This window comes from Meleagris gallopavo, chromosome 28, assembly GCF_905368555.1.
Source record: "Meleagris gallopavo chromosome 28, MGAL_WU_HG_1.1, whole genome shotgun sequence".
Lineage (NCBI taxonomy): Eukaryota > Metazoa > Chordata > Aves > Galliformes > Phasianidae > Meleagris > Meleagris gallopavo.
In genome coordinates this window covers 2,095,149-2,107,969 of record NC_139431.1, presented here as the reverse complement: position 1 = coordinate 2,107,969, position 12,821 = coordinate 2,095,149, and the positions used below count along the sequence as shown (strand labels likewise).

At 48.8% G+C, this 12,821-nt stretch overlaps 1 protein-coding gene and 1 non-coding gene across 3 annotated transcripts; both read left to right on the top strand.

Moving 5' to 3' along the window:
- The first annotated feature begins 2,988 nt into the window (after nucleotides 1–2,988).
- LOC146542624 (uncharacterized) lies at nucleotides 2,989–12,414 on the top strand. 2 transcript variants are annotated; one of them, XR_014879906.1, is made up of 6 exons: nucleotides 2,989–4,170; nucleotides 5,443–5,544; nucleotides 7,020–7,093; nucleotides 9,601–9,686; nucleotides 9,935–10,696; nucleotides 11,902–12,414. XR_014879906.1 is itself a non-coding variant. In XM_085210269.1 (5 exons), exons 2-5 carry the CDS (start codon nucleotides 5,451–5,453, stop codon nucleotides 10,200–10,202), a joined length of 522 nt encoding a protein of 173 aa, XP_085066395.1. In that variant the 5' UTR covers nucleotides 2,989–4,170; nucleotides 5,443–5,450; the 3' UTR covers nucleotides 10,203–10,970. The 2 variants fall into 2 exon arrangements, 1 of the variants encoding a protein (XP_085066395.1); XM_085210269.1 differs by lacking the exon at nucleotides 11,902–12,414 and having other exon boundaries at nucleotides 9,935–10,970.
- TRNAW-CCA (transfer RNA tryptophan (anticodon CCA)) lies at nucleotides 3,280–3,351 on the top strand. The gene has a single exon. It is a non-coding gene; the product is annotated as a tRNA-Trp (tRNA).
- Nucleotides 12,415–12,821: the final 407 nt, after the last annotated feature.

The window sequence follows — 12,821 nt, the reverse complement described above, 5'->3', positions numbered from 1 at the left end:
TGCTAAGAGATGAGCTGAGAACTCTGCTGGAAGCACTGCACTCACGCTATGCACTCGCTGTACACAGTGCACGCACACTGCACACACTCTGCACGCTATCCATGGCACGTGCATGCTGCACACACTGCACACGGTGCACGCCCAGCACACACTGCACGCTCTGTGCACACACACTGCACGCACTGCTCGTGCCGTGCACACCTGCATGGAGCACACCACCATGTTGCACACTGGCTGTGTGCAGCAGCTCTGTGCTTGCTCAGGAGCACACCACGGTTGCACACTGGCAGCTCTGTGCCTGCTTGGGCTGTCCCTGTATCTCTAGTACTCCCATCTCCAGTGAATGGATGTGGGATGTAGAAGCAAGACAGGCAGATGCTCACCCACACCCATTACGTGTGCGTGTGAAAACACAATAAATTAACCAGGTGCAGCCTGAATGCTCAGGAGCCCGAGTTACAGTTATTTTCGAAGTGAACTTTCCACCTCCCTGCATGGATGGAGCTCTCAGAGCAACAATATGTTTTCCACCGTGGCTCCGAGCAAAATGGTTTGCTCCTGGATTGACCTCTATTGTGCTCATAAACGGCTCGTGGTGCTTTTTGATTCCCCCATCATCATGCCTTGACCTCCAGATTTATGGTGAAGGTCCTTTCAGCTGCGTATTGTTTCCCACCAGGCTCAGCCTGCCGCTCTCTGTAGCCAACCTGCCAGGATGCTGCGCTCCTCCTGCTGCCACCTGACAATCCTGCAGCGGTCAAAGCAAAGTTGTGGGGCTTTTTTTTTTCTCCTTTTTTTAAATTATTATTATTATTTTTTCCCAGTGGCAGCATTTTAACAAGGCTGGGATGCTTCTGAGACTGCGAGGGCTGGGAGCTGACAGCTCTCTTCAGAAGAGAAACGCTCTCCCTGCCTCTCTTTCTCTCTCCCCCACATTTGCACAACCCCAGGCGTTTTTATAAGCTGGGATTTTGCTTCTTGTTCAGGATTTCCTCTTGCTCTCCTGAGCGACAGACACACACACACCGCCTTTGGCTCATCCACACTGCTTTTGCCTCTCCCCTCCAAAAGTGACTGCACCACAACAGCTACATCCTACCCACGTTGGAGGCAGTGCACACTGGGGGTGTCCCTCCAGTGATACCCAAACACTTTTCCAAGACTTTTCCACCCTCAGGGTGCCTGAAGCTGAGGCTGCTGAACCACCCATGAGTTGGCTGCTGGGTGCTGAGCAGCTCCCAGTCATCCTCGTGCAAAGGGTGCAAAGTGCAAGATGCAAATCATGCTTTCCATTGCACGCTGGCACTGTGCACACTGCATGACATCTATGCTGTGGCTTTCCAGGTTTTTTTTGTTTTTGTTTTTTTTTACCGTTGCTCCTTAAGAAGAGGAACGCAGCACTCCTGAAAAATGCATTTCTTCCCACCAGCAATAATCCTCCTTTAATCCTATTACACCAGGGAAAACATCCAAGCGGGGGTGGGTGCAGAAGGAGGCTCCCCGTTGCACTCAGGCTTTGGGGATGGATGGACCATAGCTCAGCCCCTTCCAGCAAACCCAAGCAGTGCCCACATGGCACCTCCTGGTGCAGATTTTATGAGAGAGGGGGAAAAGAGAAGGGAGTAAACCCCATTCCTGAGTGCATCTGTGTGGTGTTTCATGTCGGATCCTATACAATTCCTTGGTTCCCCCCCTAATAAACCTGCACTGATCGCTGCAGTTACTGCACTCACATGGAGAGCTCTGCGGTGTCGATGGAGGATCAAAGCATTCAACCTCTTTTTATTGTCCTTCCCTTTTATCCCACTGCCTGGATTTCATCACGAAGGGACCTACCCAGACTTGTTCCTCAGGAGTCTCCCAGCCTCAGTAGCCATAGAAACCAGCTATTTTTAGTCTGTTTTCATGATGCCAGCAAATGACTTTTCTCTACTTTGGAGAGGCAGAAGACCAGGTCAGCCCCATGCGTGGCAAATGCAAAGCTGTGCATCCCCTTGAGAAGATAAACGTGGCATTTGCAAACAAATGCACACATCAACGCACAGAGCAGGTTTGTTCTTATTGTATTTATTATCTGGACAAATTATATATGCAAATTTCTAGACTGTGGATTTTGTCAACCTTTGGAGATCAGGGTTTTTGCTATGTGACAAACCTTGTCCTTCTCCGAGCTGGTTTTCAGCCTTCTTCATACAAATGAACAGAGTTTTGGAACCCGACCACCTGGCAGAGATGGAGCAGTGCATGGGATGCAATGGGCAAAACCCCTACAAGCACAGATGGGGACTGTTCCCATTCCGAGCACACCAGGAGATGGAAATACACACATCCCAATGGCTTCTGCTCTGATGGATTTGACCGACAGCACTGTACTGTGAATTCTAGATGCATATCATGACTGTGGTTTGCACTGAAGGACGGGTCTATTGATCTATTCTATTCTATTCTATTCTATTCTATTCTATTCTATTCTATTCTATTCTATTCTATTCTATTCCTTTCCATTCCATTCCATTCCTTTCCATTCCTTTCCATTCCTTTCCATTCCCCTCCCCTCATTGCTCCCCTTCCCTCCCCACCCTCTCTCATCTCGGTTACTGTTGAGTTTTGCTCCTGGACCTGCACGTGTTTGTGCTCATTTATACATCCCCAATCCCTGCACTTGGAGCCAGCACTTTCCCAGCCTGGTTGCGCGAGCACAACCAAAGGCAGCCTTGGCGACTGTTGCAATAAAGTGGTTTTTCATCCCCCTCTGAACGATGGGCTTCATTTTGGGTCTGCACGTGTGGCCCAGATCCGGGGGTTTGAGGGGCAGTGGGTTCGCTGGGAGCGAAGCAGAAGCACGCAGCCTCGCGCTCAGAATAGAGCTCTTTTTTCCGTGGCGCGGCCCCTTTAAATCTGCGGTGCCGGCGTTGGGACAGACCAAGGTGGGAGGGGGGGGGGGCCTGGGGAGTGGAGGGGTCACGTGGGCTCTGCCCGGTGGTGCGGGGCGGCTCCTCCCCCGGCGGTGGTACAGCCCGAGGGGGCGTGGCCAGGCGGGCGGGCGGGCTGCTTGAAATGCGGTCAGCGGCCTTGCGTGGCTTGGGGAGTAACGGGAGTTAGTGGTGCTGGGGGTAGCTTCCAGGAGAGGAGCCGAGCCTCCGAGGGGTGGCAACGGAGGCCTTTCGGGGCTTTCCGGTAGCGGGAGATCCACGGAAGGGCCGTTGAAAATTTAAGGTTGTACGCATGCGCGGGGTGGAGCGTAGGCTCTTGGAGGCAGGCGGAGAGTCGGTTTTCCGGGACCTCGTGGCGCAACGGTAGCGCGTCTGACTCCAGATCAGAAGGCTGCGTGTTCGAATCACGTCGGGGTCACCGTGTTCCCATGGGGGGTTCACTCTTTTTTTACTTCAGAAAAGTGTTTTCTTTGCTGGGGTCTAACAGAGGGAACAAAGTGTGAGTCGTGGTAGGGGCAAAACTTTGGAGTGGTCTGTTTTCCCTTTGCTGTTGGGATTTTAATTAAGCAGAGTGGAGAAACAATTGCTTTCTGGAAGTGTTATCCACGGCAGTGTGCTCCCTGGAACTCTGTGGGGTGGCTGCAGGATGGATCCTGTTTTGGGGTTAGGATGAGAGTGGAATGTGTCTGCTCACAGAAAGCATCACCGAAAGGCTTTTCGTTGTGTTTTAATGCATAGTCAATGCAGTAGTTTGGGGTTTTTTGTTTGGTTGGGTTTTTTTTTGGTCTGTGTAGAATCGGAGTACTGCTATTGAGCTGCATCGCTTCCCTTGCCCTGCTGTGAGCTGGCTGCACTGAGCAGAGGGAACATCTGCCCTTCAGGATGTCTTTCTATGCTCTCTTTTCTGCACATCCATGCATTAAAGTGAGCAAGTATCCATCACTGCTGTGTCTTCCTCCTGAAACCTTCAGCCCAGGGGTCACAACCCCAACATCCCCTCTGCATGAGCTCCCCCTCGTGCATTCACTCACTCCGCTCCTCCAACACAACCTCTCAGTGTTGACCTCCTGTGATGCTTCAGATGGTTTCAACTTCTTTTGAAGCATTTCCCCTTGGAAAGGTTTCTTTCCCATTCACTTCTCCGTCGGTTGCCGTGGGGAGCAGCGATGTCACAGTGGGAAGGGTGCACTCCATGAACAGCTCTCAGAGAGCAGCTTCCTGCTGGCCATGTGAACAGGTAAGAGATGACCTCTGGGGTCCTGCCACCCCAATTTGGGTGAAACTCATCTTCCTGACCTCCCCTCCCTCCCTTTCATCGCTGTTTTTTGCTGGAGGTGTCCGTGTATGCCTCTGGCTGGGATTTTGGGTCCCTTGGGATAGGTGCCTGCCTACCTGGAAATAGTGAATGCCATCGAGGTTGTTGTGATTTATCATGTCCTGGTTGCTGTACAGTGAGCAGAGAGCATTGCTCAGACTGGAAAGGCATAAAAGGGAGATCCAGAGCCTTGTAAGGGGAAGCAAATGAGGTGTATCTTCAGGCAAGATCCCTGCTCCTTAAGCCAAGCAGTTTGTGCTCGCCTGGGTTTATTTCCACCCCTATTGGGATTGTGCATCTTGTAATAAAAATCTGATCACAGGCGACTGATGCACGAAAGAGCAGCTGTTGCATGCAGTCATGCACAATATTTCAGTGCCAGAAGTGATTCGTTTACTCTGTGCAATATATATGGAAATGTGCTGCAGGAGGATGGCTGGATATATCCTATTTTATTCATAGAGCTCCAACAGAGCTGATCTTTGGTTTGTGGATTGTACGTGCTTTTCTCCTTTATGCTATGTCAAATAAACAGAGGCATCTAACTTAGTTCTGGTAGAATTGCTTGGCTGTATTTAATCTGTCTCTATGTGCTGCTTTTAGACTGACATATCTGAATGCAACAGCCTCAGCACTGAAGGCATCAACTAAATGAGGGCTGCCACAGGGAGCTGTATGGAGAGCAAATGAAATCCTGCTGCAGAAACATTCTGAATGAGCAAATGGGTGTAGAATAATGGGAATGGTGGGGGAGGACAGCCCATCCCCAAGGTCTTCAAGCAAACTGAGCTGGAAGGGATGCTCTGTGCTCCTCCATGGGTGGGGAAGAGGCTGGGAGAGCTGTGCCACTGGTCCAGTAGTAAAATGGTGGGGCAGGAACATGAAGATCCTCTGGAAAACTGTGTGTGTTGCTTTATTCAGTTTATCTGTACTTGCTAATTATTCATAGATAATGAGTTTAACCAGTTTAATTGATAACGTGCTACTAAATCTTCATGAGGATGCTATATAAGGAAGTGTTGAAATCTTTGGGTGGGATCTGAGGCTGTTAGAAACCATCCCAGCAGTGGCAGCGATCCCAAAGTTGTCCTAAGCACTTCTGGACTGGATGTGATGTGATGTGAGAGGGGAACTGCTGGCAGATGTCTTTCAAGCAGTGGCGACCATCTGCTCTCTGCTTATTTTTCCCAAAAGCTCCGCAGATGGGAAAGATGTTCAAGACCAAATCCAATGCACTGATAGAACGACAGAAGGACACTGAAGCTGAGCACGACCCAGAGGAGCTCAATGTGCAAAGTGAGTGGTGGTGATGTGCAGCCACACCAGGACCAGTGCTGTGTGTGCATTGCGTGCACTGTGCTTGAGGTCATACAGAATGAGACCTAAAGGGTGACGGTTTGGGGTGAGATGGGAGAGGCTGAGCTTCCCCAGGGGCATTTGGTGGCAATAAGCTCAGGATGGGGAGGAATGAGGTGTGCTGCTGCTTCTGTATGGAAGGCAGCAGAATTCCAGCACCGTATTGCGTTCTGAGGGACATATCCTCATCCAGGAACCAAGTGCAACATGTTCCTGAGGATCCAAAGATGCAGAATAGCAGCTGAGATTAATTTATTTTCCAGTTTGGGAGGAGAGAGTGGTTGAGTGGCAGTAAGGTGTTTGCTTCAGCGAGGGGGGTGAAAACAAACCCACGTCGTTATGAAGAGGGTTGATTGGACAAGAAGTGGCATTCAAACTAATTTTCAAACCCTGAAGAGAACAAAGGTGTCTTTCCACTCCTGTATTTGCTCTGTGCTGGCTGCCAAAGCGGCTCCCTATGCATTAGATGAGATCTACCCCCCCTGGGAGCAGCCTCTCTTTGCAGTGCTATCACAGATCTGCACGCTGCTCTGTTGTGTGTGCCTCGTTCAGACCAAGCTGTGCTCTGGGCGTAGTTCTTCCCAGCCCTTCTGGTGATGGCCAGCAGGCTGCCTGCTGGAATTCATGCATTTCTCACCTGCTTGGGAACTCCTATCCAAAATGAAGGTGTTTGGGGTAACCTGAGACAACGTCGTTTTCTCTTACTGAAGTGGAACATTCCATGTTTTAATCTCTAAAAGCCTTTTTAGAAGTTCTTTAGGATTAAACCCTGCTCTGTCCCCACCTCTCCTTTATTGCAGTGCCCTTTGAAGTTCTCTTCAAAGACAAAAGCAAACTTCCCATGTATGCTGCAGACTGGAATGAATATCCAGCTTTGTTGGAGCAATTAGCATGGCAGGGCCATTTCTGTTACACTTTAAAGAAAAGTTCCCAAATCCTGAGTGCTTTAAACATCTTTTGCCAAAAAAGACTCCACCATGAATCCAACAGCTGTGCACTGAGCTGCTGGGATGGCTCAGCAGCTGTCATAACAAAAGCAGAGCCTCAAACACAGCCTCTTTGTATGGCCATTGAAAATAAGGGAAAGATTGCATTCTGGTTGTGCTGTGCTGAGCTCGGGGTGGGTGAATGCTGTTTGCTGCTGCTTTGCTTGGGTGAGCCCCAGCAGATGAATGGCTCTTAGCCACTTCTGGTTTCTGGGTCTGCTTTGCGTGGGTGCCTGCTTGAATTCTGGTGGCACGTGCATGCAAACCCCATCTGCAATCAAAGAGTACTGCAGGGATAATTAAACAATGACATTTGTAAAGTTCCCCTGAACTGTGACTATCAAAAGCATCACGTTATGCAGCCTTACTACAGATAGTTCAGGCTCATTTGCTTGCATTTGAAGCCCTTCTTTCTTTCTCCTCACTCAGACAGAAATCCTGAAGTAACGTTTGAAACAAAGGACTTCAAAGTGACAGCAGGCTGCATTGCTGCCAGCAGTGAGGTAAGGAATCTCCCAACACATGAATGTTTTGTGTGTGTGCAGCTAAATGGAGGCAATTGCAAGTTGATATCAACTGATGTTCTTTGTGTTAGCTCATGACAACTGCAGCAATTACCTCCAATCAGTTAATTATAGCATCCTTCTATAGCCTGAGCCTGGTTTTGTGCTGTCTGCTCACCAGCCTGAGTGTGAGAATAAGCCAAGCTCTCTTCTGCAATACTGACATCACTTAGATTTAGCACTGTGTTCAAAACTGGGACCAGCCCCCGATGCATTCAATACATTCTCTATGTTAAATAATAACTTTTCTTACAAGAGATTCCACAGTAATGACAATCAGTGCCAATTAGTGGCTGCAAATGGACACTTGGCTGTCTAGTGCATGATGTCCAGAACCCCTCTATGACAGAGGGATGTGCTTTTCTCCATGTGTCCTGGATGGAGATCTGCTCTGAGTGCCTGAGGGGCTTTTGGGCTGCAATGGTTGGCTCAGGGTTGGCCCTGCTGTTGGAAAATATACTCACCTTTAAACACCACAGTGAAAATAATTGGCATGTCCTCAGTCTGTCTTGCTGCTTCACACCTGGGAATGGCTGAAAGCCCTATGGAGCTTCTGTCCATGGGGTGGGTTGTGGGCTTGCTAAGATAATGGCGGAGAAAAGTGATGATGTCTCTGTGCTTCCACGCATCCCCAAATCGTAGAAGGCAATTAACCTGGATTTCCATCTATTTGCTGCCTTCTGACTCTGACATCCTGGTGGTGATTACTGAAGGGAGCCAGGTCCATTTCTGGCTACAGAACATTCAGTTGGGTTTGTGCTCTGCTGGGATGCTCTCAGAGCCTTCAGTTCATTGGGTTAAGAACAGAGTATATATCAGACAGCTAATTAGTGATAAACTAGAAGCTATTTTTTATGGACTGCAGATTAATTCAGACTCTTAATTACATACCTGTAAATCAACTTTGCATTGTAACTGTATGCGTAGACTTGTCGCAGGTGGAAAAGCTGTAAGAAGTTCCTCATTAAATCAGCGTGATTAACAGGAGCTTGGTCTGTGCTGTGTGGCACTCAGGACTTTGTGGTAACTCGCCACGAGAAACCATAATTACAGACCTATAGCCTGCGTTGATGAGTCTGTGTTGAAATATTAACAGCCAGAGCAAATACTGCTGGAGGATGCGTTCGTAGAATGCTGAGCTTGGAGAAGAACTCCAAAATCATCTTATCCATCCAGCTGCTGATGTGCTGGTGCAAGGGCAGCGTGGTGGCAGTCCCCGTGGTGGTCCCAGGGCTGTGTTGGGGTATTGTGGCACTGTCACCTTACAGCAGCTGCTTGCTGTGTTCCCTCTGCCACAAAATGCTTCCACCTTCGGGCTGATCCAAATGACGTTGAGTCATCAGATCTCATTTCATTTACTATTAACAGCATTCCAAAAGTGCTTCCCTTGGTCTCTAAGTCTTGCATCTTATCAGAGCTCATCTCCTGTGAGGCTCACAGTGCAGAGTTAAGACCTTGAGTCAGCTCTGAGCGAGTGAACTTGCACACAGGAATGCTGGCAGGGGAACCAGACGTTCCCCTCAAGGCATCTCGCTTCCTTCCCAGCATTGTGTGCAGCCCAGAAGATGCTATCTCAGAGAAGATGACACTCCCTTTGAAGAGAACCCTCTGGGAAAACTTTTTGATGTATTTGCAGAATAAATTGCTCTTCATGTGTAGAATTCAGCCATGGATCCTCTGGAGTGAGGAGATCTTTGTGCACAAGCACTTGCATGTGCAATGTTAAATGCAAGTAGTTGATTAGGAACAGTATCTGCTTAGGCTTCAGCCCTGGAAATGGACCCTGTTGCATCATGTTAAAGATAATGGCCTCATCCTGCACAGATTTAACCATCATCAGCCTTTGGCACGGGGTTTGTGTCCCGCTGGCAGCCAGGATGAGGGGATTGCAGCTACAGAGAGGCCTTGGAACATTGGTGTCACAGGAATGGTGATTACAGCACTGTTCTCCTTGCCTACAGATGAGTTTGAGTGCTGTGATTAGATGCTGTGTCTGGAGGCAAAGCACTGTTCTCGTGCATTACTCACTGCCTTGTGCAATACAAGCTGTGTTTCTTCTTGCAGCACGACAAGAGTACAGTGGCTTACTGAATGCCAGTTAACATTCCAGAGGCTCTGTGTCAGACTGCAGGCAACCAGCTTTGCTTTTAACCTCATCTCTTTGGTGGATTAAAGTCCTTCCATTCACTCTTCAGGAGGTTCCATGGTGTTTCTTAGGTCTGGGCACTGTTGCTGTTAGACTCCTGCGGTCAATAACACAGTTACTTATTTGTTAATGTTGTTCTGATAACCCCTAGAGCTCAAAAAGATGGAGTATTCTCACCCTTGAAATTCAGGTGGCCTCCTTTGTGACAACCTGCAGCTTGTATGGTGGCTTTGCTTGCTAGAAATAAAGCCCAGTGCATTGAATCCACTAAATCTCTAAGTGTAACCCTCTTTCCCATTAGTCGAGTGGAACATCTAGTGATGGACAGGATGAAGATGACCAGGATGAAACATGCTTTGCTGTTTCTCTGTCTCCCAAAGGAATCAGGTAATGTGCATTTAACCTCTTTTCCTCTTTCTTGCTGTCAACCAACCTCTGCTTTGGTTTGTTTTTACGTTTTGGAGAAGCTCATCCTGGTTACCCATAGAATAACAGCTTGGAGGTGCCTTTCCTCCCCTGATGGGTTCTGTTATAGCCTTTGTGATGCATCCAGAAGGTAACACCTTGGTTCTGTAAGGTCAGTGATGAGATCTCAGGTTCTTGAAACCGTGTGTGTCTGTTTGTCTGTCCTGCAGGACCAGCAGGAAAAGGCCAAAGATAAAGAGCAAGTTGTCACCGGTGCAGAAGAAAATGAGACTAGTGGAAGTGGAGCCATTGCTACCAATAAAGGCAGAGGCTGCAGAAGTAGCAGCTCAGGAAAAGGAGAACAGAGCAGAAGTAGCCCAGGATGTGGCGGAGCGATGTGAATTGTCTGATATTGTTGTGCTTGTGTTACTCGTCCTCGTTGCACTCATGGTCTTCATGCACCTCACCCTGGCTGTGGTGGTAACGGTCTGCTTCTGAGCTTCAGCCTGGGAAGAAAGAGAGGCAGCACCCATGTCAGCAGCCAGTGCAGAACTGAAGAATGCTTTTTCTTTTTTTTTTTTTTTTTTTCTTTTTTTTTTTTCCTCCCTATGATGTGCATTGAGCTCTTCTGGTGGTCAATTAAAGGGCTGGGAGGAGCGTTAGAGGTCAGTGATTTATGTGTACCTGGTGTTTGCTCCATGCAGTGGTTCCTATCTGCTGGCATCGTGACCTGCTCTGCTGTTCCTCCTCTGAAGCCTGGGTGGCTCGGAGCTGGGAGCTGTGTGTGGCTTGGTGTTAACTGGGCTGCTCTAGGTGGGGTCAGCCCATTTTAGAATCATAGACTCATCAAGGTTGGAAAAGACCTCCAAGATCATCCAGTCCACCTACCACCACCATCTCTCCACTTTAAAAGAAGGCCAGCTACCAGGGGTGATGGCAAAAGGCATCCTCAAGAGGTTGCCCACCTACTATTGACTGTTAGCTTTGAGAAGGTAAAGCTCCTTTGTGCTCTGATTGTATTACATCTGGGGAAACACCAAGCTGGCAGGAGAGGCAATGGCTCTTGTGTAATACAAGCCATGAAGGTTCAAGGAAGGTGTTAACCACTCTGGGAAAATAGCTTTGTCCCTTCAAGTCTGGAAATGCTACTGAAAATGGGGGATGGTGACAGTGCCCAGTGCTGTTATGTTGGGTCTTTGCTTTGGTTTACAATTGTTCCTACTTCCTTCTCTTAAAAATAATAAAGTGCAGTGTGAGGAAGAATTAGAGCAAGATTCTGGCCACGTGAGGTGCTTGGAAAATAATCTCTCAATCTGTTGCTTGCTGGGTTTGTTGGAAGTGACAGCCACAGCCTCAGGCAGTGGTAGCAGCCCTGATGCTGTGACCAGCCCTGAAATGAGGTCTGTGCCCAGCTGCAAGTCTCATTAGAGTTGGATTTCAATTAACAGTACATTCCTTAATTCAAACTGGGGAGACACAGAGTTTCCTCCACCCCCAGAGGAGTTCTGTTTGTGCCAAGTCTCCTCCAGCTCCCTGGAAAGGAGTGAGGCAGCGTGGGATCCTGCCAGAACTGAGTAGGAACTCATCCTCCTTCCCTGGGGAGCGAGCCTAGCATGTGTTGTGCTTGTTCATTTTATTGAGCAGATCACCAAAACAAACGTGGAGTGGTGCAGAGGTGGTGAGCTGTGCCCCATCCCATCTCACATCCCTGCTCCCAGTTTCCTGGGTTCCCAGACACTGAAGCTGATGGTTTTGGGTATCTGTCACACATATGGTCACTCAGCTAGTTGGGGGGTAGCTATAAGTTGTGATAACTCAGCTTGTTTTCTTGGCTAACGGCAGTGGATCAGGTGCAAGGTAAGGAAATAAGGTTGCAGTGCCTCTCTGTTCTTGCATGCTGTGTCCTAAAGCAGCTATGGAGGACTGCGTTGGAACTGCTCATGATCACCCTGGGTTGCTTTGGGCACCTCTAAATACAGTAATTTTTTCCCATAAGGTTTTTCTTTTAAATGTATTTGGTAGGGTTTGAAGCCTTGTAATGCCTGCTTCTGCCCCATTCCTGTGAATCCTATGGGATTGCTGATGCCCCATCCCACTGCCACCCACTGCCCCAGCTCTGCTGCTGACCCCTCCTGGGGACACATCACAAGCTCTCCTCCACGTCTCCAGCTTAATGCACTGCAACTTTCTCCTCCAGAGAGCTGTCAGCAAGGATCTGTGCCTGGAGGAAACAGCTCGAGCAGAGTAATGACAGCAGGATTGGTGCTAAATGGGGAACAGCTGAAGTGCTGCAGCACGGAGGTCAGCTGTAATCAGGTTTGCTGTAGAAGAGCTCCGTGCTCTCAGAGACATCCCCAGGATGAGCAGGAGCTGGGCTGGAAGAGAGGAAGCTGCAGAGGATGAGAGGTGGTCTGATAGGTGAGAAGCTCTTCTTCCTTCGCTGTTGGCCCTGTTCTGCCTGGGGATGGCTTTGCTCTGCTGCCGTGGTCTGAGCAGCTCAGAATGCAGCCATTGCCCCTCCTGGCTTTGCTGGGCTGTGCTCTGTGCAAACACTGCTGGAGAACCCGGAGCAGCCATGGAAGTGCTTGCTGGGTTGGGTGTGAATGGCTGCAGATGGACACAAGCAGAGCATCCCAAAGGCATTGAGTGGTGGAGCCTGGAATAGAACTTGCAGATACAATGAGAACAATAAAAGCACAATGATAAGAGATTCATGTGTTTGCCCAAAATGTTAGCTTAGGGGATCAGCAAAACAGAAGGAAGGAGATGCTCTGGTGGAAGTATTTCCATGTGGCAACCTTTGAACCAAAGCATCTTCTGACAATGCTTCCTTTTGAAACTGGTCTTCTTATTAAAGCACCAAATACTTTACGTGTAATACATTTAGCCCCCCAAAGGAGAGGAACGTTCTCTACGATTTAAATGAACCCTTTTGTCAGTAGGAATTAATTCACCAAAATATTGCATTTCTGCTGAAACAAATCAGAATGATCCCAATGTTTCCCCCCTTGTGCCCCTTCCAGACCTGCTCCTTGCAGCCCTGCCCAGTGCTCTGTCAATGATTAACCCCTGCTTCCTTTGAAGCCTACAGAGCAAAACCCACAGTCCAAAGTCCCT